The sequence below is a fragment of the Platalea leucorodia genome (genome assembly GCF_965183815.1).
Source record: "Platalea leucorodia genome assembly, chromosome: 4".
Lineage (NCBI taxonomy): Eukaryota > Metazoa > Chordata > Aves > Pelecaniformes > Threskiornithidae > Platalea > Platalea leucorodia.
In genome coordinates, this window is record NC_138826.1 from 51,728,890 (window position 1) to 51,753,421 (window position 24,532).

At 42.4% G+C, this 24,532-nt stretch overlaps 1 protein-coding gene across 1 annotated transcript in view; it reads left to right on the top strand.

Annotated features, from left to right (window-relative positions):
• SCUBE1 (signal peptide, CUB domain and EGF like domain containing 1) overlaps window positions 1-24,532 on the top strand; it is a gene marked incomplete at its 3' end in the record, with an annotated part of 209,517 nt that overhangs the window by 178,636 nt on the left and 6,349 nt on the right. Inside the window, exons 10-19 of the mRNA XM_082308699.1 lie at window positions 2,672-2,788; window positions 7,240-7,362; window positions 10,799-10,918; window positions 12,513-12,605; window positions 14,160-14,276; window positions 16,694-16,852; window positions 18,011-18,214; window positions 19,631-19,792; window positions 22,959-23,126; window positions 24,012-24,173. Coding sequence (XP_082164825.1) covers window positions 2,672-2,788; window positions 7,240-7,362; window positions 10,799-10,918; window positions 12,513-12,605; window positions 14,160-14,276; window positions 16,694-16,852; window positions 18,011-18,214; window positions 19,631-19,792; window positions 22,959-23,126; window positions 24,012-24,173 — 1,425 coding nt within the window. The remainder of the gene's footprint in view (window positions 1-2,671; window positions 2,789-7,239; window positions 7,363-10,798; window positions 10,919-12,512; window positions 12,606-14,159; window positions 14,277-16,693; window positions 16,853-18,010; window positions 18,215-19,630; window positions 19,793-22,958; window positions 23,127-24,011; window positions 24,174-24,532) is intronic.

Genomic DNA, 24,532 nt, shown 5'->3' on the forward strand with positions numbered 1-24,532 from the left:
TTCTGGGAGCGAGGGGATAACAGCGCCCAGAACACAGACTTCAGAGGTTGGGGTTTTTTTTCAAAAAAAAAAGCGTGCAAGAGGATTTCGGCATCCCGTATCACGCCACCGGTTTCTTTTAGTGAAGAGCATGTGGTGCATATTTCTGCCTTTTCTATGGCCAGTGCGTAATTCCTCAGGGGGCTGGCGACTCTGCAGGCAGGGCGCTGTGGAAAGCTCAGCTGGGCAGCGCCTGGCCCTGCCCTCCTCAGGCAAGGAGGAGAGGGGCCGAGGGCTTCTTGTGAAGCAAGGAAGAACCTGCGCGGAGGCTTTCCGCGTCCGATCACCCAAAGCAAGATGCTGAATTCAGCAGGGGTTGAATTTATGAGAGCAGCAGCAGGAGGTGGGATGAGGGGTTTAAATGGCCAAAAAGCCTTTAATAGCAGTCTCTGTATTATAATAAAAGTGTTTGTTTCAGCGTCTCTGCCAGCCAGTGTAAGCAATATAAGTTTATGAGTAGCTGATATTTCGTGTACTAGAAAGGCATTTGTCTGTCGTGAGTGCCTGTTACTTGGCAAGCAGATGAGCGGTCATGTTATTAGACAGACTGTTGTTTCCACGGGCAAAGAGGGCTATGCATCCTTCTTAATGTAAAGAAAAACCCGTAAAGGCCTAAGCCATAACACGTAACAACACAAAGCGGTACGTGTGAAAGCAACGCGTAAACCCCGTTGACTAAACTAGTACAGGATAAGATCATTGTTGAGAACTATGAAATTATTTTTGCAAAAGAGCCTTCCAAGGTAAGTCAGAGGCCAGAAAAAGAACTGCTTTTGTACATTTCCTGCAACACCGTGTAGCAAACAAGGTTACACATGAATGAAACCATGATGTATGATTTGGCTTCTTATGCATTAAAAATCCTTTAAAACTGTAACTGCAGTGTTCATTCCCAAATGATTTTACTTTATGTATTTATTTAGAGAAAACTGAAACAGTTTGCCATTTATGCGTATTCAAAAGCTGCGTATTTCCAAGACTATAAAGGAAACCTTAAAAAGAAATTACTTTCAGAACTCAAATAATGATATTTTAAAACGCATAGAAAATGCATTAAAATGAAGTAGATTTAAAAAAGAGAAAATCTCAGTTGTCTGGTTTTGGCTACTTGATCATGACAAGTGATTGTGATGCACGCACAAAACTGGATGGCAGAGGTTTTTGTTCATCACGTGTATTTCATTTATGTTCTGCATTTGCCTGAACAGTTGCTTTCCACATTGTGAGTTCTCTTTTGTATGCATGTTTTGAAACACTTAAAATCGGAGATCATATAAAAATGTAGCTGTTTACAGCACTCTAAATTCGTGCATAAACTCTCACACAGATTTTGGGTTTGTGTAGACATACACAAAATCTTAATTTTCTAGTTCTTGAAGTATTTGCATTTATAATAGCAGGATGAGACCTAGAATGTCTCATTAAACATCAAAACTATAAGTAATACTTGGATATAGGAATTGGGTAGCATACCCTTAAGTATTGGTGAGTTTTCAAGTTTTTTCAAGCACCCGCAGCTTTCTAAGCATGTACAATATGGAAGTCCCGGTTATATATAGTAATGGTGTTGCTCAGGTTATGTTCTTAATAAGCAACTCTAGAAAGTGTGCAAGCTACTAGAGGAATACTATTCCATTCATTTATACCTCAGGAATATTGGAGGAATGAGATTTGTTGAAATTGCCACTCTCAGATAATGCCATTGTATTAATTTCTCTGACCTTTTAACAGAAAAATTAATCATTGAAGAGGATTTTTAAAAAAACAATTGTTGGAGGATAAAATTCACTCAAAAGCGTTGTTGTTTTGCCCACATTGCTATTTAAGGTACCTTTAATGTAACGGTTTTCAGCAAGTCCATTCCGTCACAACTGCTCTCAAATAAACCTTTGTATCACCCTGCTCAGCAAAACCTTTTTATTTTTAAAGCGCTGTGCTGTTAAGTGCTTCCCTCATCGGCTGCTGGATGGAAGAGACGATGTAAATGAGGGTTTCGCATTCGTGAGCAGTGATCATTAGAGATGCCTGGCTTTTTTAAGGCGAAGAGGTCAAATTTTCTCGAATGAGGTAGAATGCAGACTTTGGACTGAGATTCCCTGTGTCTTAGGTGCAGCCCGCCCATTGCTGGTACCGGCTTATTCCCAGGCCCTGTTTGGCTTGCCCCCCGGTAGCTGCGCCGGTGTCTGTACAGCCCGGCGCAGGCAGGGCAGAGGCTGCGAGTGACTCCCTGTCCTGGTGGGCCAGGTGCCAGAGGAGTGGTCAGGGAAAGAGGGAACGACTTCATTCAGCTCAAAACTTTTTTCCGTTGTGCCGCTAACCCCCCAAAACCTTAACACCCCCACAGCCCTGCTGGGTAAATATGATCAGAAGTTAAAGGTTGCCATCTAATGGTGAACACATATAATACAGTCTTCATGTTTTTTCTTAAATTATCTTTTCTTACCTTTCTCCAGGTACCTGCCAGTCCTTTCTTTATGAGGCACTAGAGGAACGAGAATGATATTTTATTCAGATTTTACCTGGGATGATACCCGATACTTTATCAGTAACAAGATTTTGCAACTGAATGTGAAATTCCAGCCATTCAGTTTAACTGGATTTTAATTTCTTAATGCTTTTTCTATGAATTCAGATATAGATGAGTGTTCCTTCGAAAGGACCTGTGATCACACCTGCATCAACTACCCTGGAAGCTTTGAATGTCTCTGCCATAAAGGCTACACCTTGTACGGACTGACGCACTGTGGAGGTTTGGAAACTGAGTTTTGCTTATCTGTTTGCTTGTTTGCTTTGTGAACTGTTTACTGAGCCACACATTATTTTAGCTGAAGATTTTAGAACTGAAGAAGATAAAGCAATAAAGTTAAAATAAAGCTAAAATAGCATGAGCTGGGTGTGACTAAAATTTCAGCATCTCAAATTTGCTGAAGCATTCCCAGAAGAACATAAATAAAAACCAATGTCCTTGCATTTTTGGATGGTGGTACATAGCAGTCTCAGCGTAGATGAGAACCCTGCAGCTGTGGCGCTTGCATCGCGCTGTACCGGGTGAGCTTCCTTACCGGGTTTACAGGCGCAGGGTACCAATCGGTACCTCCACAGGAGCGCGGTTAGTCACAACTGTATTTACAGAAGGAAGGCTTCAAATGCTGGGCAACAAAGAGGATAGGAGAAGGATGTCAGTTTTACAAAGTTTACAAATTTTGGCTCTATTGGTATTTGTCCTTACAGTCTGCAACGTGAACTGCCTGTAAAACTCATAACGGAAGGCCGTGGGGCACCTTCTTCCCATCTTCTGTGGAGCTACTTCAGCTCTTCAACCTTTTTGGCATAACTGGAAAGAATTGGTGCTGTAGTGTTCGGTTATCCAGGAGAGGGATGTTTTTTAAGTGCGTCATAGGGCGGTATTACCGCAATGACCACATTAGAGGTTCAACTGCTACTTGACTTAGGCGGGAGAATTTCAGAGCACTCAAACTCAGTCCAGTGTTGGCCAGGGGTGTCACAGTACGAGACTGCCTGCCACCAGCCTGGCTAGCACCCCCAGGTGCTAGCCTGTGGGCTCCTGCCTGAACGTTTAGTAAGTGTGGTAGGTTTTGGTTGTGTTCAGAACACCGGTCAAAGGAGAGCAAAGGGGGTTTTTGAGGGATTTGTTAAGTGTATTAAGTCCAAATTGTGCTTTTAACCAGTCGGGTCAGCATTACACAAACAAAAGTGGCAAGAGAAAATTATAATAAAACCTAGAAGCCCTGAATCTAAATTACTTTTTAGAAAATACTGACACAAAAGAAACTCTCCATGCTATTTGTAAATGTAAAACTGAATGGTTTTGTTTAGTTAAAAGATGGTTAATAGTTAATTATTTAATTATTCAAGTAAAGCTTGCATCAAACTATAAACAAAGGCCCGACTTTAAATCCACAAAATCCATGTATTCAGGCCTGCTTCTGATCTGAGTCAGACTTCGCCCAGGGAAAGGCTGTTAGAAGAATTGCCAAGAACAGTGTCGGGCCCTAATGACTCTTATTTTGTGGAGCAGGCATTGTGGTACATATCATATGCAAGAGTTGTCCTCTCTGTATTCCTAAGGAAATCGTGCTACAGACTGAGTCACCAAGATACAGTTAAAGGCTCGTGGTGTTTCTGTCCCCGTGGGATTCGGTTTGTACCGTGCAAACTGATGTAGCAGGAACAGATGCTGTAGCCCCTCACTTGTCTGAGCGCTGAGTTCACCTGATTTTGTAGGGTTAACGTGAGACACGACTAATGATGTCTCTGCCTGGCTTCTCTTTGGGAGAAGGGTGTAGGGAGTGTACGTTAGTATCTCTTGTATAGAGCAGGATAAGTAACAAATGAATTCACTGTATAGTAGAGGCAGGCAGGGAGAGAAATAGGAGTCCATCTAAGGAAAGAGTTTGGAAAAAGACTCCACTTGAGGGCAGTTCGGAAAGCAAAATCAGGGTCTGAAAGTTTTGGGAACCTGTGTGGGGTGCGGAGAGACTGATCTTCAGTTTCACTGTTAATTCCTTAAAGACTTTATTTACGTATTCATTTAGGGAAAGCCTTTAAAGTTTGGCATTCAGCCTCAGTCTTTAAATAATCTTCAGCCTCAGTTCAGCTTCAATCTTTTAAATAAGACTGAAGTAGGACCAAAACTCTAACTGGAAATACTCGGTGCTGAACTTCGGGCAAAAACATAACCGGATCCAAACCTCCTGCTTTTTTCCATAATGGGCAGATCCAAAATCCCAGCTCTGAATCCAGACTTGTCCAGGCCCTGAGCTTTGCCGCTCAGGCCTATCATTAGTTTTAGTCATTCCCTGGAGAGCGATGTTTACAGTGGAACAAATAACTCGCCCTGGCTGCCATCCATGTGGCACTGAGCAGAAGTCAAAACGAGGGAGAAATAATGAGAACCTTCAAAAAGATTTGGTGCAAGCTTGCTTCAGATAAGCTTTCTCTCCATCTTGCTTCCCCTTTATAGTAATTAATAAACTATGTGGCAGTGTCCTTGGTCTGGGCCTTCCATGCTGAGGGGCAACCCTTGTTGCTCTCTCTGGGATCCTTTTCATGACATCTGTTGTAATAAAAGTCGTGTATCCTAAGGGAGTCTTTTACAAGGACAGTGCTAGCGCTTACACCACCTGTCGATGTAAAGCCCTACCCGCAGTATATATCGGCTTGTTAAGCGACCTTAGGAGAGTCAGCAGAATCTGCAGGACTGTTCAGTGCCTTTGGGAATTTGGCTGCTTCTTCAGGAGCTTGGGTCTGGGCTGAGGTACTTGACAGCAAGAGCCCGTGTTTGAACAGTTCGGCCAGAGCTCAGTGGCAGGAGCACTGTGGATTCAATGTGTGTTTTGATGTATGGGTTAGCAAGCAGATTCCCCTGTTGCACTCAGCAGAAGCCTAGCTACTAGGTACAAAATTTCTCAGAAAAAGTTTTTGCTGGAATTATCTCCCTTGTCAGTTTTTGGAACTGCTGACCCAGGACCTCCAGAAGCCCTGACTCTGACTCAAAAATCGTGATGTTTTCTAGAAACACGCCTGTTGCATTAGGGTGTCTTTCTCAGTTTCTTTTATGCAGGTACTCCATGTTTTCTGGATTTTTGCTTAACCACACAGGCATCAGAAAAAGAAAGCCATTTCTGGATTCCAGCAGCTGCCCTAGTAAACACTCTCATGTTCCCGTCAAGTGCCCCAAGAAGCCCGAGGAAGCCTTGGCTAATATGTCTAGGCTTGCACTTCTTAATCAGCGCAGGGCCTAAGTGTGTGCTTGAGCCCAGTCCCTCACCAGCCTCACCTCCTACCTGCACCTCACCCTCCGGCTTCAGATGGGGTCGCTGGGCTCCAAAACTGGTGCCTGGGGAGAACTGGCTTCAACTCAGACTGTGTTCCTGCAAACGGTATGGATTCACACAGTGCCAAGCACACGGCAATCCGAATTCATGCCTGGGCTCAGGCGTGGTTTGGAAAGGCAGTTAGACACTCAGCCTGTGAGCCTTTATGGCCAGCTTCCCTTAGAAGGACCTTCAGTGACGATTTTCCTTCTACAGTTACATTAAGCCAGAGTATTAGCAATTCAGTGTATCTCATGTTGATTTGGTGTCATTCTGGCTCACTTGAGCATATGTCACATGGCGCAACCTACATGCTTTGTGAAGGTCTATTACAGCGACGCTACTGTCTTAGCAAGCAGATGGGTAGCTGTGTTCGAAGGGCAGAAACCACTTGTTGTTGAGGTTAGTGCCGTACCTAAAATAACAGGGCTGTGGTCCGTAGCAAGGGCCTTTAGGTTATGGCTGTTGTAGTAAATCAGAGAGTCTGGAGCAGCGATGTGCAACTGCTGGTTCACTGGTGCCCTATCACAATTTCGGCCTGTGCCATCCAGTGTCCCAGGTGTGCCTGAGCGTGATCCAGAGGGGGGGGTACGTGGCAGCACAACTCCTGTTGAGCATGATGGATAAACATCCTTTCTGGTGGTGGGAGGAGAGGAGATGGGAGATCAGCCATGTGTCAGCCCCAAGTATATAAATGCCGATTGCATAGACTAAAAAGGTTGTACCTCATATTGACTGAATGCTTTTCTAATGTATGTGAAGTTGAAAGATTTTAAGTGGAATATCAGCGATAAATACCTGGTAATTGCTTTGCCTTCTTGCAGTCTCTTACTTTTCATTTTTATTTGAGGAGTAGAAGACTAAATAAACTGTATTTCAGCTGCTAGGTTCCTATCAAATATACAGTTTCCTCCACCTGAATCATTTCTAAAAGCAAACTCTGTGAATCACTATGGAGAATTTATCTCCCTGTTACGCAAAAGTGATCGAATCTCACAGATGTTTATGCCTTTGACATTTTTCCATATAATGCAATATGCTTTATTGTCCAGATGCTGCAGAGACTTTCGAGCATGATTTGTATCTTGTGAGTACTTCCAAGAATTTCAGTCCTGGCAAGTAAACTGTATCATATGCATAAATCTCTGCAAGAGTAGGAGCTAAGTATGTGTCTAAGGACAAATACATTCAATGTACATAAAATTGTTTGACATGAGTATTGTCTGCATTTATACATGTTTATGTAGACTGAAATATAAGAGATGTGGTGGAAAACAGCTATCCTTATGCACATAATATCTTAATGCACAATACACATGTTCACATACAGTTAATACTCTTCTCAACTCTAATTACATTTCAGATATTGATGAATGCAGCATCAGCAATGGTAGCTGTGACTATGGGTGTCTTAATACAATGGGGAGCTATGAGTGTGTCTGTCCACCTGGAAAGAAACTGCACTGGAATAAAAAGGACTGCGTTGGTGAGTGTGGGAGCTGACTCCGAGATGACTGTGGTGATGCTCCTGTTCTCCAGGAGGGTGGAAGAGCCCGTGGTTTTGTCTGAGGGGTGCTGCATTTTCACAATACAGATCCCCAAATTCATTTTAGCCTGGACAGCCTGGCTGTCCATGGACTAAGATGTAACTATAGGTGGATTAGAGAATGGACAATATGTTGGATTTTATTTGTGTTGAATTTTTTTTTTTATTTTATGAGTCTGTTCACACAAATCTAAGTCTTCCTACATTATTATTTTATGTATTTTATAGTTCTTATCTTTTTTGTCTCTTGACATCCATCTCTAAGACCTCAGATAGAACTCTGTTTCCCTCTAAGAGTCATTTAGAATATTCAAAATATTTAACTGTTTACAAATAGCACATGGTATTCCAGTTATTATCTACATTCACAGCACCATACCCCAATTTTTCAAGTTATCACCAAAGGTATCCTCTTTAATATAAAGGACTGACAGTAGCTGTGTCAAAAGTATTAATTGCAACGAGCACAAATCCCAGGACCACTAAAATGATGGCGCTTGCTGCTAGTGCCACGTTGTGGCAAATCTGAATATCTGTTCCAGTCATCGTTCTTGTGTATCCTTTTAGTAGATGACTTTTTTTTTTCCCTGGGGTCTAATTTGAAGCACAGCAAATCTTGGCCATGGCTCCAGCCATTCAAAGTGTTTTCTGTGAGATTTTAATTCCGTTTTCATGGTTTTTAATGGGAATAGCATACCTTAGGTCTTGCATAATCAAACTTAGGTTGTGGGGTTTTGTTTGGTTGGTTTGGTTTGATTCTCATAGAGACATTTGGGGCTGATGCCTAGTACCTAACTGGGAGCAAACTAGAACAATAAAGGGGGACATTACGTAAGGGAATCTCTGCACATATTGCGGGAAGGCGCTGTCGTCTGGAGTACAGAGCACTGCACCGGCCTCTTGCATGATCAGGCAATTATGGCATTTTTCCACTTACATGGATTCAGCAGGATGGAAAGCACTTTATAGGCGAGATGGGGGAAGGGGGGTGTCAAGTTGGGTTTCAGCCTTTGCCGCTGACTGTCGTCTTAACCACAACTAAGTACCTCATTTTTCCCACTTAGCTTCTACATAAACTACCCTCACTGCTATATAAAGAACAAGTACTATAGGAGTAAAAAACAGTTAACGCTGTTTTTTCAGCTATCCACTAGGTCTCCCTTCCTGTGTACCAGTTAGTCCTCTGGAAAGGAATTTGTAAATTAACAGCAGGGACTAAAATTTTTTGAGGTCTGGTATATAGTTAGACCACAGAAGTTTTGTGCGATATTCCCTCTCAACCTACTAAGAATGCTGTTCCCATGGTAAGAGACTGTATTGAGAATATTTTCCTACTTGTAAATTTCTCTTCATTATTTGTAATACTCAGTTGGAAGATGGAAAGTAGAACACCCTTCTTTATTGATGTACACTGTTTTATTTGACGAATTTAATGAGGCTTAAAATGAGTGTCATCTCCCTGCTGATCGCCTGCCTTTATTACCAACACTGTTTAGAGGAAACTGCGTTCTACATTGTTATAAAAGCAAACAGAAAAGAGGAGAATGATACCTAATGGCCCTGAATGCCACATGACTTGGAGACACTTGCAGTAACAAAATCCTCTTTTGCTCAGCAATGACACTTTGCGCTTGTGTTGTCTCCTCAGTCCAAAGAAATAATTTCTTTATAAACATCACCAAAGTAATATAAAAGGCCTTAGGAGGGAGGTAAGTGGCAGATGATTATTCCCATGCTTGAGATGCAAACATCAGGCGTGTTCAAGGGACTTGTATATTTTTATATTTGACCACTAGTGAGGCCAGGAATACAACCCAGCTGGCAGCTGCTGGGACCCTTCCTCTGCACTCAAGCCAAGCCAGGCAAGGCTCATTCCAGCTACCACATTTGAACTGGTTTGTTTCATCCCAGCTTTACTGGGCTCTTCCCAAGCCCTGGCGGACCCAAACCAGTCTGGCTGCTTCCTACTGGGCTCGGATGCTGCAGCTCTGATCTCCCCCCTACCTTGGTGTGGTTCAGTGGTGAGCTGGGGGGTAGGAAAAATGACATTTGCAGTAGCACGGTCAGCCACGAGCAAAACAAGAGTCAGCCAAGTCCATCTTGTAAGGTGAGCGTGTTTGGAAGGAACAGTCGAAGAAAAAGGGTATGTACCCGAACAGGTGCTTTTTACGGGGCTGAAGCAAGAACTGCTCTGCAGACACCTGGCTGAGATTTAACCGGCTGATGCAGTGTGAAATATCTGCTTGAAGAGGTGCCCAGCTGCCCTTGGCCAGCAGTCAGTGCGGAGGTTAAATCTCTGGGGGAAAGGAGGGAAGCGGTGAGGCTGCCTCAGCGCAGGCAGTGATGGCGCCCGCTGGCCGCAGCCGAGAATGAACCTCGTCGTTTGTGTAAGAAAGAGGTACCTAAGTAACACTTCAGTCCCAGAAGATGTCCAATTAAAATAAATGCAGGATTAGAATTATCAGTGGCATACCATCATCTCAAGGTGAAGCAACAATTCGTAACAACTTTATGTAGTTTCATCTAAAACACAAACCGTCTCTTACCGCAATATGAAGAGCAGCTTGTGAGACCTGCAGGATACTCGGTCTTCATCCTGCCGTGAAGCCAAGAGGAGAAGCCGGGTATTCCCATTGCACGAGCTGCGATGTGCCTCGTGCGCTGGGCGCCGATGAGAAATGGCGGATGTCTGTGACAGTCACAGTGTCCCTTCGTGCATCGCTTAGGGCATTTCGGCAGTGGCTGAAAGGAGCGGTGGGACTGTCCATCTCCATCCCAGCATGTCCTGCCTCACCTCGGCCTGCCTGGCAAGTTTTCTACTTCCAGAAGCTTGAGCATGGAGCTGAAATTAAAAAGTCTGCAAGAGCTGGAGTGAGAAGTGGAAAATACCATTTTAGCGGTCATCTGAATAAACAGATCTTCGTGAGGGTGACTGCTGTGCGTGGTGTGGTACGTGGCCTGTTAAAGCAGAGAGCTGTGCCTCCAAAAGCGGGGAGAGGACATCTCGGGTCATTAGTATTAACTGTTGCTTCTGTGATCGAGTCGTGCACACAGAATTGTGCTCATAATTAGAGAGATACCTGCCTCTGAGTGCAGATCTGGACCTGAACAGTGCCAAGGTGGAGGATAGGAGGGAAAGACTGATCTAGAGTTTAGGTCTAAAAATGTGAAGGAGTTTCCAAGTCCAAGCTCAAGATCCAGATACTCTCTCCCTGTTACGTGCTTATTTCAGAAATGCCTGGGCCTGTGGTTTTGTTTTGTTGCCGCTTCTACCTTTCCTCACCGCTGCAAGCAAGTGGATGCACAAGGTTCTGGCTTGGGCAGTGCCTGATTTTTTTTTCATTTTTCTTTTTTTTTTTTTTCTCCTTCTCCTCAGAGATGGTGAAATGTCTCCCGAACGCCAAGCCAGCGCCCAAGGCTCAGCTAGTCTGTAGTAAGACAGGAGGCATAGAGAGCTGCTTCCTATCCTGCCCATCCAATACTCTCTTTGTTCCAGGTTTGTACAAAATATTTGTCCTCCGAAGTCTAGAACATGACTTGATGATTTTTATTCTCTGCTAATGTATTCATGACTCTTGCATTCAGTTTTTGTTATAGACAACTGTAAATGAGCAAAACGTCATTATAAATTAAATTGGGGCAACGTGCACATCATTAAATACAAGAAGAGCTGACTGTCAGTTACATTAGAGGTTTGGCCCTTAGCTGTTTAATTTGAGATGTAGTTTGAGGGAAAAATTTTAATAAAAATCTAAGACACACAACTACCTTAACCAGATGGTGCAAAAGAAAAATTTTAATATATTAAATTGCTATGGCAAGAGTGGGGGGGGAGGTGAACAGTTGGTTTCAGTGAATTCCTGCTGATTTTTAGTAACGTATTTTTCAGTATGAGTAGAGTCCCCTGTGCCCATCCAGGCATCTGCTTAAAATGATGGACTCTGCATCATGGCCTGAAATACCCTGTAACTGTGTGATTGAGCAGGAGCAGAAACGGCCCCAAAGCGGAGGGTTCCCCTGAGGGGAACTCGGCTTAGCGAGCACAACGTGAGGCAGGGGCAGGAGAGGAGCAGCGGGACGTGCTGGGCAATTTAACGCTGCGGCTGCCACGGCACATGATCGAGCTCCCCCACCAGCCAGCGTAGCACAAAACCTCCATCAGCTCAGCCAGCGGAGCAAAGGATGACATAGCAACAGCTTTAAACCTGTCTCACACAAAATGGACACAACTAAATCTGTCTCAGGAGGCTGTATGGAAAAAACATCTCTCTCTATTAGTTGCTGGCAGTTGCTGGTTTTTAACAGATTTTGTTGGTAATAGTTCAGCAGAGTGTTATTTATAGAAACTCAGGCATCTCATCTTCCCCCCCTCTTTTTTTTTATCATTTGCTACAGGTAATTTTCGTCTACACAGTTTTGCAGGGCAGGTGGGACAGGAGGTTGCTATTACTTTTTCATATATGTTCTGGCTCTGACACAGGATTCTTTTCCGCAAGGGTGTCTACTTTTCATGTTAGTCCTGGCAGTATAGGCAGTAGAGCTGTTCACACTTCATTTTCAGTTTAGCAGAGATTACTGGAACCATGCATTTATCTAATTTGTATGCACCAATACACAGTTTTATCTGTGCAGTATGTAAACCCTGCTACAGTTCTAAGTATGTTATTTTTTTTGTTTCTGCCAATAAATTCTGCCAGAGTCTTGAAGCTAAAATTATTGCTAAAGTACGTGGTTTATTTTTTAAATTATAGAGATGATCAAAGCACAAGGACTCTGCCACAGACAAGCACAAAATATTTTATATTTGTGCACCATGGAATTATTTACAGCTAACCTCATGCCAAATTGTTTATAAAATTTAACATTTCAGTGCTGGAAGAAACAAAGCTTGTAGTCAACATTGTGAAGCAGTAGCCTTTGGCAAACTGTTTCAGCCATTTAAATCCAAGTTTAGCACTTAAAATGTCTCCTTATTTAGCCGTAGTAATAAGTTTGTTCAAGCACCGAACATTAATGCTGGGGGTGACGAGGGGAGCAGGTGTTTTGTGAGGCTGTTGCCACCCGTGCTGACCCTGCGTTCTGCCCCGCAGATTCGGAGAACAGCTATACGCTGAGCTGCGGCGTTCCCGTCCAGCAAGGCAAGGCTCAGCAGAAACGCAACGCAACCCTGCCCAGCTGCGCAGGTAGGTGCGCTCCTGCTCGCCCGGGCCTTGGCGTCTAGGAGGTGGGTGGTGAGGTCCCCCAGACCATTTGGGAGCTGCAAGACATGGAGCTCCCAGGTTACACAAGGCCAGAATTAAGGTAGCCCATGTTTCATCATGCACACACACACTTTTCTGCAGCCTCTCCTTGAGGGATGGAGTGTGCGGAGTTGCCCTCCCGTGTGGCGTTGTGTTGGTAGGTCAGTATAGGAGCAGTGGGGGTTTGAGATATATTCAATAAGGACAAATATTTAGAATGCTTTACTTTCCATAGTCCAGCAAGGCAATAGCGAGCATATCAAAATGGCATTTCTTCCCAGACCTAGAAGTGAGCCAGAGGGGCCCATCGGTAGCACAAGAGCAGAAGGCTATGGTGGGTCCCAGCCCTCACCTGCGAAGTTCTTCCTTAGGAGCACAGATCCTCCTCCTGGGGATTCCCAATAAAAAGGGTATGAGACTTTTATGAGCACGTACTGTGTTTCATTTATCTTGTTCTCAGAAATGGCTGGAGTATTTTTGCAGAGACATTTCAAAATGTGTCCTAAAGCTGATACTCAGCATTAAAAAAAGTTCAGCTCAAAATGGTTGAAGTCTGGCAAAATTAGAAGCAGCTGAAACAGCATCCAGCAGTGGGAAGTGTCAGCCCGCTTTACCTATCGTTACCTGCTGTACTTCTCTCCAATTTGCCAGTTCTCTAACCACGTATTTCGTATCTATTTGGAATGCGTTAGGAGGTACGATGCTGTGGGGTGAGGCAGCACGGCAGCCGATGCGGCTGCCTGTGGCACAGGGGCAGGCTACCTCCATAGCGCCGGTCCAGCAAGGCCCTCCCAAGGAAGGAGGGACCCACGCTGCGGCACTGACCTGCGACCACCCTCCGCCTGCTCGGGTCCCATGGGCAGCCCGCAGCGGCTGGCAGGTGACGGCCCAGGCCCGGCCTTTTCCACCATGGGCTTTGCGAGGAAGTCAGCCAGCAGCTACATTTTCTGAGCAGTGCATGGCTGTATAACAGCCTTTAAAGTCGTAAGACATAACTGGGTTGGATTTAAAGCTGAAGAATAAAGCTTGCAAGCCATAGACCGCAGTCAAATAAAGACGTTTCCTTTGGATGGTTTTCAACTGCCAACAGCATAACTCCACTAAATTAATCTCATTCCTGGTCGGCATTAGTAAGAGCAGAGCTACAGACAAGTAAGATGGGAAGTCACAGACAGAGAGTCAGAAAAAAAGAGTGGCAATTAACCTTTTTCATAGGAAGAGACAAATTCACCCAAATTCCACCAAGATGTGCAGGCCTGCTGGAGGGGAGTCGTATGTGCAGTACTAGCAAATTCATTGATCTTTATGGGCTCAAGAGTAAGTGCTTATGCGAAAAAATGAACTTACGGAAATGGATCCTCTTGTACAAGGTGTATAACTCTTGGGCTGTCTCTTTTCTATGTCACAAGAAGACTTTTGAGTCTGTTTTCAGAAATAAGTTTCAGACTTCATGTCGTCTGCATCCCAAATGATAGCTTTTTCACTTTACATCAACAGATTCATTAGCCCCTCCAATCAAGCAGAAAGCTCGTTTTAAAATTAAAGATGCAAAGTGCCATTTACGGCCTCGCAGCAAAGAAAAAACAAAAGATTCTGGGAAGCAAGCTGGTTTAGGTATGTGGTTTCTTCTAACATGTAAACAGCATTCTGATTTTTTGTTTGTTTGCTTGCTTGTTTGCATATTTTGTTTTCACACTGCAGACGGAAAAAAAGTAGTGGTTTTCATGTTTGGATCTGAATTTAAGTTCAGGCCAAGGTTCACACTCGAGCTGAACAGTTTGGGTTCCAGGCAGCTGAACTGCCTTGGGTTTGGATCTGACAGTGCTGAAATGTCACCAGTTGCTTTGAAAAATTTTTATTCAAAAGTACATGAGTTTGAAATTAAGCTGATCCTTTTTCTGGCATTGGTAATGGCAGAAGTATCCTGAGGAAAAAAGCTATGACCAATGCAAAGTTACATGAAACAATGTCAGTTTGGTTTGGTTTAGTTTTCCCAAATGAGGTTTGTAAAAGAAAACAAAAGCTATTATTTATTTGCTTTGTGCTGGATTAGTATCCCATTGCAGCAGCAAAGACAACCCCTAAGCGGGAAAGTTATAATCAAAATCCGATGTTACACAGCCTTAGATCTTTTGTTATGTTGGAGTGAGTAGTTACGATGTTAGAAAAAATATTTAGAAGATTTAGACATAATTACCAAAAATCTGAAATGAAAGAAAACAGTTTGTGCCAGACTGAATCAAAGTAATCAAATGTTGTTAAAACTCCGTATGACTACGTATGGGGTTTTATTATTATTAGTTCTGAACATCACTTTTAAAGTTGAACATAAAAGAGATTTTTAAAGTGATATGTATTTAACAGATCTTCGTGATGTTTATTTCTTGTCCTCCATCCCCTTGATATCATGACAGGGACAATTAACGAGTAGGTGTTACTGCTGTGCATTTCCACAGCTTAAAATATTTGCAGTTCATTTAAATTGAATATTAAACTCAAAATTTTTCTGGATTTTAATACACAGTATTGTTGTCATTGCAACAGTTCATATTGTTGCTGAAAGCAACTTAGCAGCTTACAGCAAATGTCTACTAGTGATATATTCTCTGTTGTGAATCTGTCTTACCACGACTTTTGCTAGTGAGTGAGGAGTCATATATGAGCAGAGAAGAGTAACAATAGCTATCCTAAAAAAATGCTAATGGTTTAAAGATTTTATTTTTGAAGTTTAGAGTCATATTTTATCTTTACCCTGCAATCTAGACATTTATCTCTCTAATTTTCTAAGTATCGGCTTAGAAGAAGTCTGAGTTGTCAGGATGCTTACCTTGTGCTTATGTATTGTTTTCTTTTAATATGATATGATTATCAGACTCATTTTTAAAGTCATAGAAGTTGGGGGTTTTGGTCCACACAGTCACCATGGGAACATATATCTTGGACGCATTTCCTTGACCTTTGCTTGCTTTGCTTTGTGTTTGTTATGTCATCTGAACTTCTGGGTCTAACAGTAAGATTATATCATACAGCACACACTTGGAATGAAATCCTTCTGGTGGCTTGAGGGCTAGAAATTTCTCCCGGACCTAGAAGGTCCATCGCCTATCACAAAAAGGATGTTTTTCACGTAGCTTGCTTTCTATAGGGAGAGGATGCTTATGTGATTGAGTCCCAACGGATTGTAGCCTTTCTCCTCAGTGGTTACAGATAATTGACGAGGGCATTCAGTTCCTCTGGCTTGTGATAGGATGAGAGGAAACAGCCTCAAGCTGCGCCAGGGCAGGTTTAGATTGGATATTAGGAAAAACTTCTTCACCGACGGGGTTGGCAGGCGTTGGAACAGGCTGCCCAGGGCAGTGGTTGAGTCTCCATCCCTGGAGGTATTCAAAAGACGTGTAGATGTGGTGCTTAGGGATGTGGTTTAGTGGTGGAATTGGTAGCGTTACAGTTGGACTCAATGATCTTAAGGGTCTTTTCCAATCTAAATGATTCTATGATTTCCCCTCAGATAAAGCCTTCCAATATATTTTCATAACCTCCCAATCAAAGGCTTTTAAAACCTGTGATATCTGGTGATTGTCATTGCTGAAAGAGATGGAATACCAGCTGGTAGTTTCTAGAGGCTCATACTGCTATGCTTTAGTCCCAGGCCTGCTGCTCTCATGAATTTATGAAAATTGACTCTCTTGCTTTGTTTAACCATCAAATGACTGTATATACTATTGCTGATCTTAACTAATTTCTCTAAAGAGCTTTCTAAACCTTATGCAGAAAAGAGACAGGAAATTATAGGCATTAGAGGTACCGCTGCACAGCTTAGCATCACCACACTGTATTTTTGCCTCCTGGATTCACTAGCAAAATGAGCAAACCCAAAACTGCACAGAGAAGGAGGTGTCTAACAACGCATGTGAAATGTTATGAAGCCTGTCATTGCATTCATGATAACCCAGCTGAGAGATCGCTTATTAGCCTGTCACTTGCTACTTTGCTACTTGATTTCTTTTCTATGTTGCTTCTCTTATGCAAAGGAGGTCAATTCCCTTGTACAGACAACTGCCAGGTGACCTTTGTGAATCTCAAGTGCGATTCCTCCAAGAAAAAACGCCGAGGCCGCAAGTCACCATCAAAAGAAGTGTCCCATATCACCACAGAGTTCGAAGTGGAGATGAAGGCAGAAGAAGTCTCAGGTTTGTGAAAGATCTGCCTGCAGAGAGAAATCAGAATTCAGTTCCTCGGTGTGTTGTTAGAATCTCTTTGATGCTATCTCATGAAGCTGCCACGCAAACCTTTTAGCACAAGCCTCATTCAACAGCCTTTCCAAATGCAAAGTTTCAGAGATTTAATTGAAAGGAATCAGGTATGAAATTAAGGCAGAGGAACAAAGATTGAACCTGCAGCAAAATCCCTTCAAAGCCTCAAGTTAAGTCATGTGCTTTAATTTAGTCTGATTTCTTTGAACGGCAGAAGTGCTAATTGATGCACAGAGAACGTAAGGATTAGATAGAAGTTCCGCAACAACAACGATAAAAATATCCTCCAAAATGTAAGTTGCTGAAACTTTAGTCTGAGAATCAAACATTTTAGTCACACATTTGGTAAATTCATGCTTTCATAACAAACTTCAGGAAGAAGAATTGCTTCAAGTTATTAATGAGATGGAATATTACGCTATAAAATCCAGCCAAAGAAAATGTGGGCTGAACTCTATAAACATGTCAGTCCTCAAAGGCAGGTTTCTTAGTCCATGGGGGGTACCTCACTAGCCAAGTGATTCAAACAGTAATCATGCCAGAAAGCACCTTTCTTTGTGTCCCTCATATTTCAGTCAGGAAAGTGGGGAGAATTCCTCATCAACTGAGTAAAGCATGGGCAGACAAAATTCAGAACCATTAGTGGCAGCAAACTGAACACACATCTGGAAATACAACACAGTGGGAAGTTCACCATTCCTCTGGCAGGGCACAAAGCACCAGTCACCGCTATGCTGTACAACAGAGTACAACATTCTTGCACAGCGCCAACTTGATTTTGCTGGCCAGATTGAATGCTTTCTGCAGCCCTCTCGCTGTGCACTCAGTATAACCCGATTTCTTAATGTTAGAGATATCAGCACTCAGTGTGCACTTACAGGCTGTGAAACTCAATTTGATGGACCTCAGTGAACTCTCTTCTCCTTTTAAAAGGCCTGATTTTGAATACAGTGAGCTGCTTCTACGATTTATATGGAGAAGACAGTGAAGCAAACAGAGGTGTCATAGTGCGATGCAGGCTAACCTTTTTGTTAAGCACCTCTTTTTAAACATGAATCTCAATTGCTTCTAGTTTTCTTATCATTTCCCATCTAGACACCTGTAACATTGACTGTGTTCGGAAAAGGATGGAGCAGAAGCTGCAAACTGCAATCAAAACATTGAGGAAATCTATTAATAAACAGCAATTTTACATTCAGTTTTCTGGGACAGAATATGAAGTGGCTCAGAAGCCAGCTAAAGCTACTGAAGGGCATGAAGCTTGCAGCACAGGGCAAGTGCTGCAGGATGGAAAATGCGGTAAGTCCCAACAACTCTGTTCAGCCATATCCCCCAAAACAAGCAATCCAAAATTAACTTGTCCCTAGTGAGCCAGGCAGGAAATCTATGAGATAACAGACGATTTAGATCCATATTACTCAGCCTATGTCCACGGACTGATGATGGTTCATAAGACTTCGAAGGGAGTTCACTAAATGATTGCAGGAAAACAAAAGCAGCACATATATGCATATATTCCCATGCTGTCAGCTGGTATGTATCAAGGCCTGCCACAATGCCGTGTTGGCAAGTAGTTCCCAGTTGCTCCCAGCATCTTATGAAAACATAATTACAAATCTGTAAAACAGTAAAGTGGTGTTTGCCTAGATGCTGTGTATTTGGTTTTATATCGCTTCCCTCACTCTCCTCACCATCAAATAATCCATGACCCGTGGATATATTTACTGCTCAAGAGGTCCAATAAAAAAAACCCTGTAGAAATCTATTTTAACTTTATGTAAAATACCTAATTCCTTTAAGCCTTTTCTGAGGTTATCAGGCTCTAGCGCTTTACTGAGGGCAAGGTGCTAGCGCATACCTATTAATGGCAGTTCTCAGCACTGCAAGCTTTCTAATCACTTAGAGTCACCTTTTCAAAATCAGCATATCTGTTGTTCCAGCTTCTTTTAGACACTAAGTGATTTACAAGGAAAAAGAAATAGTTAAGTGCAGATCTGATAGCTGCCTCTAATGAGTTGGTTCAGAGGCTGTTTTCATCATATAGGAACAATGATTTAGAAACTGTATTGAAAGACTGTTGCTATTAGTGTCTAGAAACCCATACATTTTAACTACCTATATCCAGCAGAGAAAAACGTTTAACGCAGTTACGTGCTTTGTTGAAGCAAGAAAAGCATGTGGATTCATATCTGTATTTGAAACGCTTTCCAGCTGGGGTATTTGAGGGTCAAGAGACATAAAATATTACACGGGACACATTGCCCTCAGAGAAATCTCTAGAACTGATCTCAGGCGACAGACTTTTTGTAGTCATCCTCCATAAAACCAACACATAAATGCACCTAGTGTAAACTAAAAACTCGCATCACTTCCCATACGTTATGCACCACTGTCTTAATTAAACTGCAATATATTGTTTTAAGACTGCATCAGCTTTATTAACAACCTATGTCTGATAAACGCTTCAGTGCAGTACAATGCCATTTAATGGCTTAAATAATAGAAGAAGGACCTCACCCTGATGTAAACTGACCTAGACCGCAGTGGACATGGGCCTGTTTACATCAGGTGAGGATTCTGGACTAACATATGCAAAACATATGCCACTATAATACTGGGGCCAAAGAGATCCATCTTCTCTGAGTGTTTGATATAAAGGCAAATGATGTGATCAAAATGAAAGTCCTTATGTAGATTCCCCTTTTCTTTTCTCAGTTACCTGCAGCACGGGCACCTTTTATAGTGGAGAACATAATCAGTGCGTTCCTTGCTCACCGGGAACATACCAAGACACAGAAGGTCAACTTACCTGTGAGCCTTGCCCAAGCAACGATGGACAGGGAGTAGCAGGCGCCCGGAACGTGTCAGAATGTGGAGGCAAGTTTAATTTGATTATAAAAGGATTAGGTGTTGCCACGCAGCCTGTGAGGCACGGAGGCTAAAAGAGGGGAGAGCCTTCCACACTTCTGTCTTGTAAAGGTAACAGAAGAAATCTCTGTGCACTTACAAGCAATACACAGAATGTTTTGGCTTGTTCCATCCGCTGACATTGCCGACAAGAAGATGGGACCTGCTGCAGCAATGTGAGTTATGGTATGGAAGTGAGCAAGCAGAGCAAAGCACTTTGCTTCGAGTCAGGTATGGAATCTGGACATACCTCGACTTGTAAGGACTCGTCAGGTATATTGTGAGCCAAAGGGATGGATTACTTTGGGCTGGTATTGGTGAGTCTAATGAACCTGCTGATTTAATGTTTTGCATGAGATGCAGTTTACCTGGTCTAATTGGCAGCAATCATAATTTTGAGATAGTTATGCTGCGGCAATCTGTAACCTGGACCCAGAGCTAATGATTGCAAGTTTCAACGCTGCTTGAATTCACTGTAGCTTTTGGCAAGTGATGCAGCATCTCTGACTCAACGTCATGATAATATAAGTTAGATGATAATACCTGGTTTCAGAAGAAAGCTGTAAAGTTCAGTTTGTTAATGCTTCTACTGTAACCTGATCAAGATAAGGTTTTAAGACACAACTGTTAATCATTTTCTTTACCTTATTTCATTACAGATGAGCAAAATCTAGTTTATAGCAGATACATTATTTGACTTCGAAAGAAATCTGTCCTATCTGCTACGCACGTTCTAACTTTAAAACTCATCCATGTAATTTACATTAATGCTTCCTTCAAGGATACTAGAATGAACACACAATGAATGCCACTTGAGAAACTGCTACTTTTTCCCCATCCACTGAATAAAAAAATAACTCTAGTATCTCCAGCCCAAACATATGGTAGATCTTGCTGATTTACTGTATGAAGGAGCTATCACAGAAAAATTCTTGAACTGCTTGTGCATCTTTGTTATGTTGACTTGTATTTAGCCAAAATCCAACAAGAACAGATAATCAAAGTGAAATCTGAGTTTCTAAAGGTTGAATACAGTATACTGACCAAAGCAGCACAACAACTGGAGGAAAAAGACTGGTTTGTTTCAAGGCTTGCATTTGAATTACTGTTCTGCACAACAACAAAAAGAAACCCTTCTCATTATTTTTGCAGAGTGGATCTGTCTCAAAATGTTTGTTGTCAGATCACAACAGTCTGTTTTTCTGCTCAATTCTTCCCTTTTCTCTTTCTCTGAAAGTGGCAAGAGAGAATATGCTTTGGACTTCATAAACCTCCCTGTCAAAAGGTTTTATCAAAATCAGTATGTGTCCATCAAATGTGTCAGCATGTGTGATGAAACCGTGTATTTTGATGAACACTGATTTTGTTAGAAATGTACTCACCACCTGTAATCAACAGTATTTTTGCATCATATCTTCTGGAGCAGTAATGCCTGTGTAGTAACAAGTAAGCTGTGACCAAAATCCTCACCCCGACCGGTGAGGCACATACAACAAGTATGAAAGAGAGGTTTAGTGACTGTTGTGTAGAGCTCTGTGTTGTAGCTGCAAGTGAATAAGATGCTGTGACACTTAAGTTACATGTGATCCATGTAGGTACAAGGCCAAAACGCAATTAGGAAACCTAGTCATTTGGGGCATTTCTTAGGGAAATCACCTCAGATTGATTTTGTTGGCAATTTCAATACAGAAGGCAAGAAGGGAGCAAGTTAGCTCATTCTTGTATACAGGTAAAGACTGACACATATTAGTGCTGAAAGCATCAGGTATTTAGCAGTATTAAAACCCAGCTGTACCGCTTCTTTCAAAGGATGTCTGTAAGCCAGGTGTCACAAGTACTTAATTTTCACACTAAAATCCAGATCCAAATCCACTCTTCATTAACTGCCTTCATGTTAAAGTCCAGTGACCAGCTGGACCAGACCAGATGGATCAGTTTTGCTACAAAAACAATAGCAGAATTGTCTTCAAATTAGTAATATTGTAATATTTCTCAGAGGTCTGTGTCACAACAGACAGCTTATACAGTCATATTCAGCCAGCTGGGATGGAAGCGCAACTAAATCCCAGAGATCCTGGTCCCACAGGTGTCCGTAGGAGTTTGACTTTTGCGGGGACAGAACTTGAACTTTGCTTTCGCTCAGGAGCTCTAGCTCATCCTAAGTGCCGAGTACCCAAGACACTGGATGCCCCCCCAACATTTCCCAGCAAGTATCAGGGTTCTTAAGAGACCCCAGCCCCACCTAGAGCTCTCACAACTTTCAGGTTTTCAAGCCAGTTGTTTCTGCCTGCTGTTCAGTTCTCAGGGAAGATAAATTACAAAGTACTGGGATTAGGCAACCTCAGGGAACACCTGACATCTCAAAGTGCTGGTTGCCCAGGCTGGGGTGGTGTGAAGATATGCGTTAATGCCATAATCTTGAAAAACTTGACATCCTGATTCTCAGGTAGGTTGTCAAGGAGTAAAGTACTCAAGCTAGTAAGAAGCAAACCAAACAAACGCCTATCAGAAATTGCCTGGAGAGCAAGTTTTGAAACCACCTTGTATCTGTCAGTAGACTCATTCACAAAGTGTTTTGGTTTACACAAATCACCATTTTCTGGCAGAAGAACTTCTGACAAGCACTGGTTTTCACAGCTACCTGGAAAGCTGCTGGTGTCAGCTATTCTCACAGACAGGGTGCTGGACTGGTCCCATCCAGTCTGGTAAATCCCATGATCTACTGTTTCCGTATCTATAAAATGGAAATATAAAAAAACAATTACTTGCTTCATAGATATGGTGCAAAGTTTCATTCTTTCCTACAAAGTGCTTTGACATTCTCAGATGAAAGACATGGTGAAAGTACAAAGTATTCTAACAACATCTCAATAGAGCCCTTGCTGGGGGGGGGAACCACCAAAGAGAAATAGGTAGCAAAGAGCTTATTAAGAAACTAGTTGTATTTACTGGATGGTGTTTTTAGGAAGCAGTTACAGGAACAATACAAAATCAGCAGGTAAGATCAGAATTTGATCTGCAGCTGTCATGATGTCACGTGTTTAAGTTAAAGGAAGTGTTGCTAACTACAAGTGGGTTTTGTACTTTGTCCAGAAAAGTCAACTCACTAATACAGATAATCATTTTCAATTTCTAGGGCAGTGTTCTCCTGGGCACTATTCTTCAGATGGTTTTAAACCTTGTAGAGTCTGTCCTCTTGGTACATACCAGCCTGAACCGGGAAGGACCCTCTGCTTTCCATGTGGCGGTGGGCTTGTGACCAAGTATGAAGGTGCTGTTTCCTTTCAAGACTGCGAAACCAAAGGTGAATTTAAAATCTTTCCGCGATTCATATTCCCGCTGCTTGCCCTTTTGTTTGTAATCTTCAATGCCAAGGGGCTCTGAAAGGCTCCAAAACAAACATAGTCACTGCATGTAGAAACACAGTGTGTGATTAAATTAAACGGTCAGGAAATCTGTAAACTAGAAACGATCTCCCGAGGTTGCAGAGACTGAACAGGCTTTATGGTTTTCTTTGGACTTTATGATAGGCAGGTACGGAGTCAGTGCTGCAACTGGTAAGTGAATCAGCCCCACTGCATGGCAAGAAATAAGACAAATTTGCATTAGACAATGCTTTAGCCTTCACATCCTGTATATTTTTATTTACCAAATTAGAAAAACTAAACACTACAGAAATTATTTTAAGGATTGATTATTAATGGGCTAGGCAGAAACTGTAAGCATGCAACACGTTGCGTGTTCCGTAACGTCAACTTCCAGTGCAAATGCTGAAGAGGGAATCTGCCCAAGTGCATTTTGCTTTAGTTACTGGAATGACATGCTGGCGCTGGCAAACAGACACTGATGGAAACCTCTCTCCTGCTATTGTGAAAGGTGTTTTTATTGTTGAGGTAAATATGTAGCAGCTTCCATTTATTACAAACTCATTGGAAACCACTGTATTAAATACCGGGAGAGACACATGTAGCTCGTGTTCGTAGGGGTTTAGCTCTAGTCTTTGGAAGATAATTCTAGTTAGAAGGTCCTTTGTAACGGGAAATACAGGGAGCTAGTGTCTTTTTTGCCTTTTATGGCCTAGTACGTATCTTGCAGAACGGGGATCATAAGGTATCTCCAGGGTAGAGGAAAGTTCTCTCTGCACTGAAGATTGCTACTTTCTGAAAATAATACACCTCACACCTTACAGTTCATTGTTCTCCTGGACACTACTACAACTCCACAACACACAGATGTATCCGATGCCCTGTGGGAACGTACCAGCCTGAGTTTGGTCAAAACTACTGCATCACCTGCCCTGGGAACACAAGTACAGATTTTGATGGCTCCACTAATGTTACGCACTGCAAAAGTAAGTTGCATTTATATTAGTTGTGAGATGAAGCGTATCTTCAGATCTGAACTGCAATTTGAAGGTTCCATCTGTCAGGCTGAACTTCAGTTCTGTATATCCTAGTTAGCATGTGTCTACTGCCAGAGGAAATAGTAAAAATTGGGAAAACAATGAGGAAAAAAGACCTGGAAAAGTACCACTTGATGCATACGATTGTTTTAGCTTTAATGTAATTTGGCAGAGTGCCAGCTACAAGTTAAAACTACAGAGCATTTGGTTTCACAGATCCTGTAAGTTGTCTTGCAGTGATGCATATTCCTCTGTGTCTCTGTAGAGCACAATATCTTCTATCAGAGTAACTGCCATTTTGTAATAAT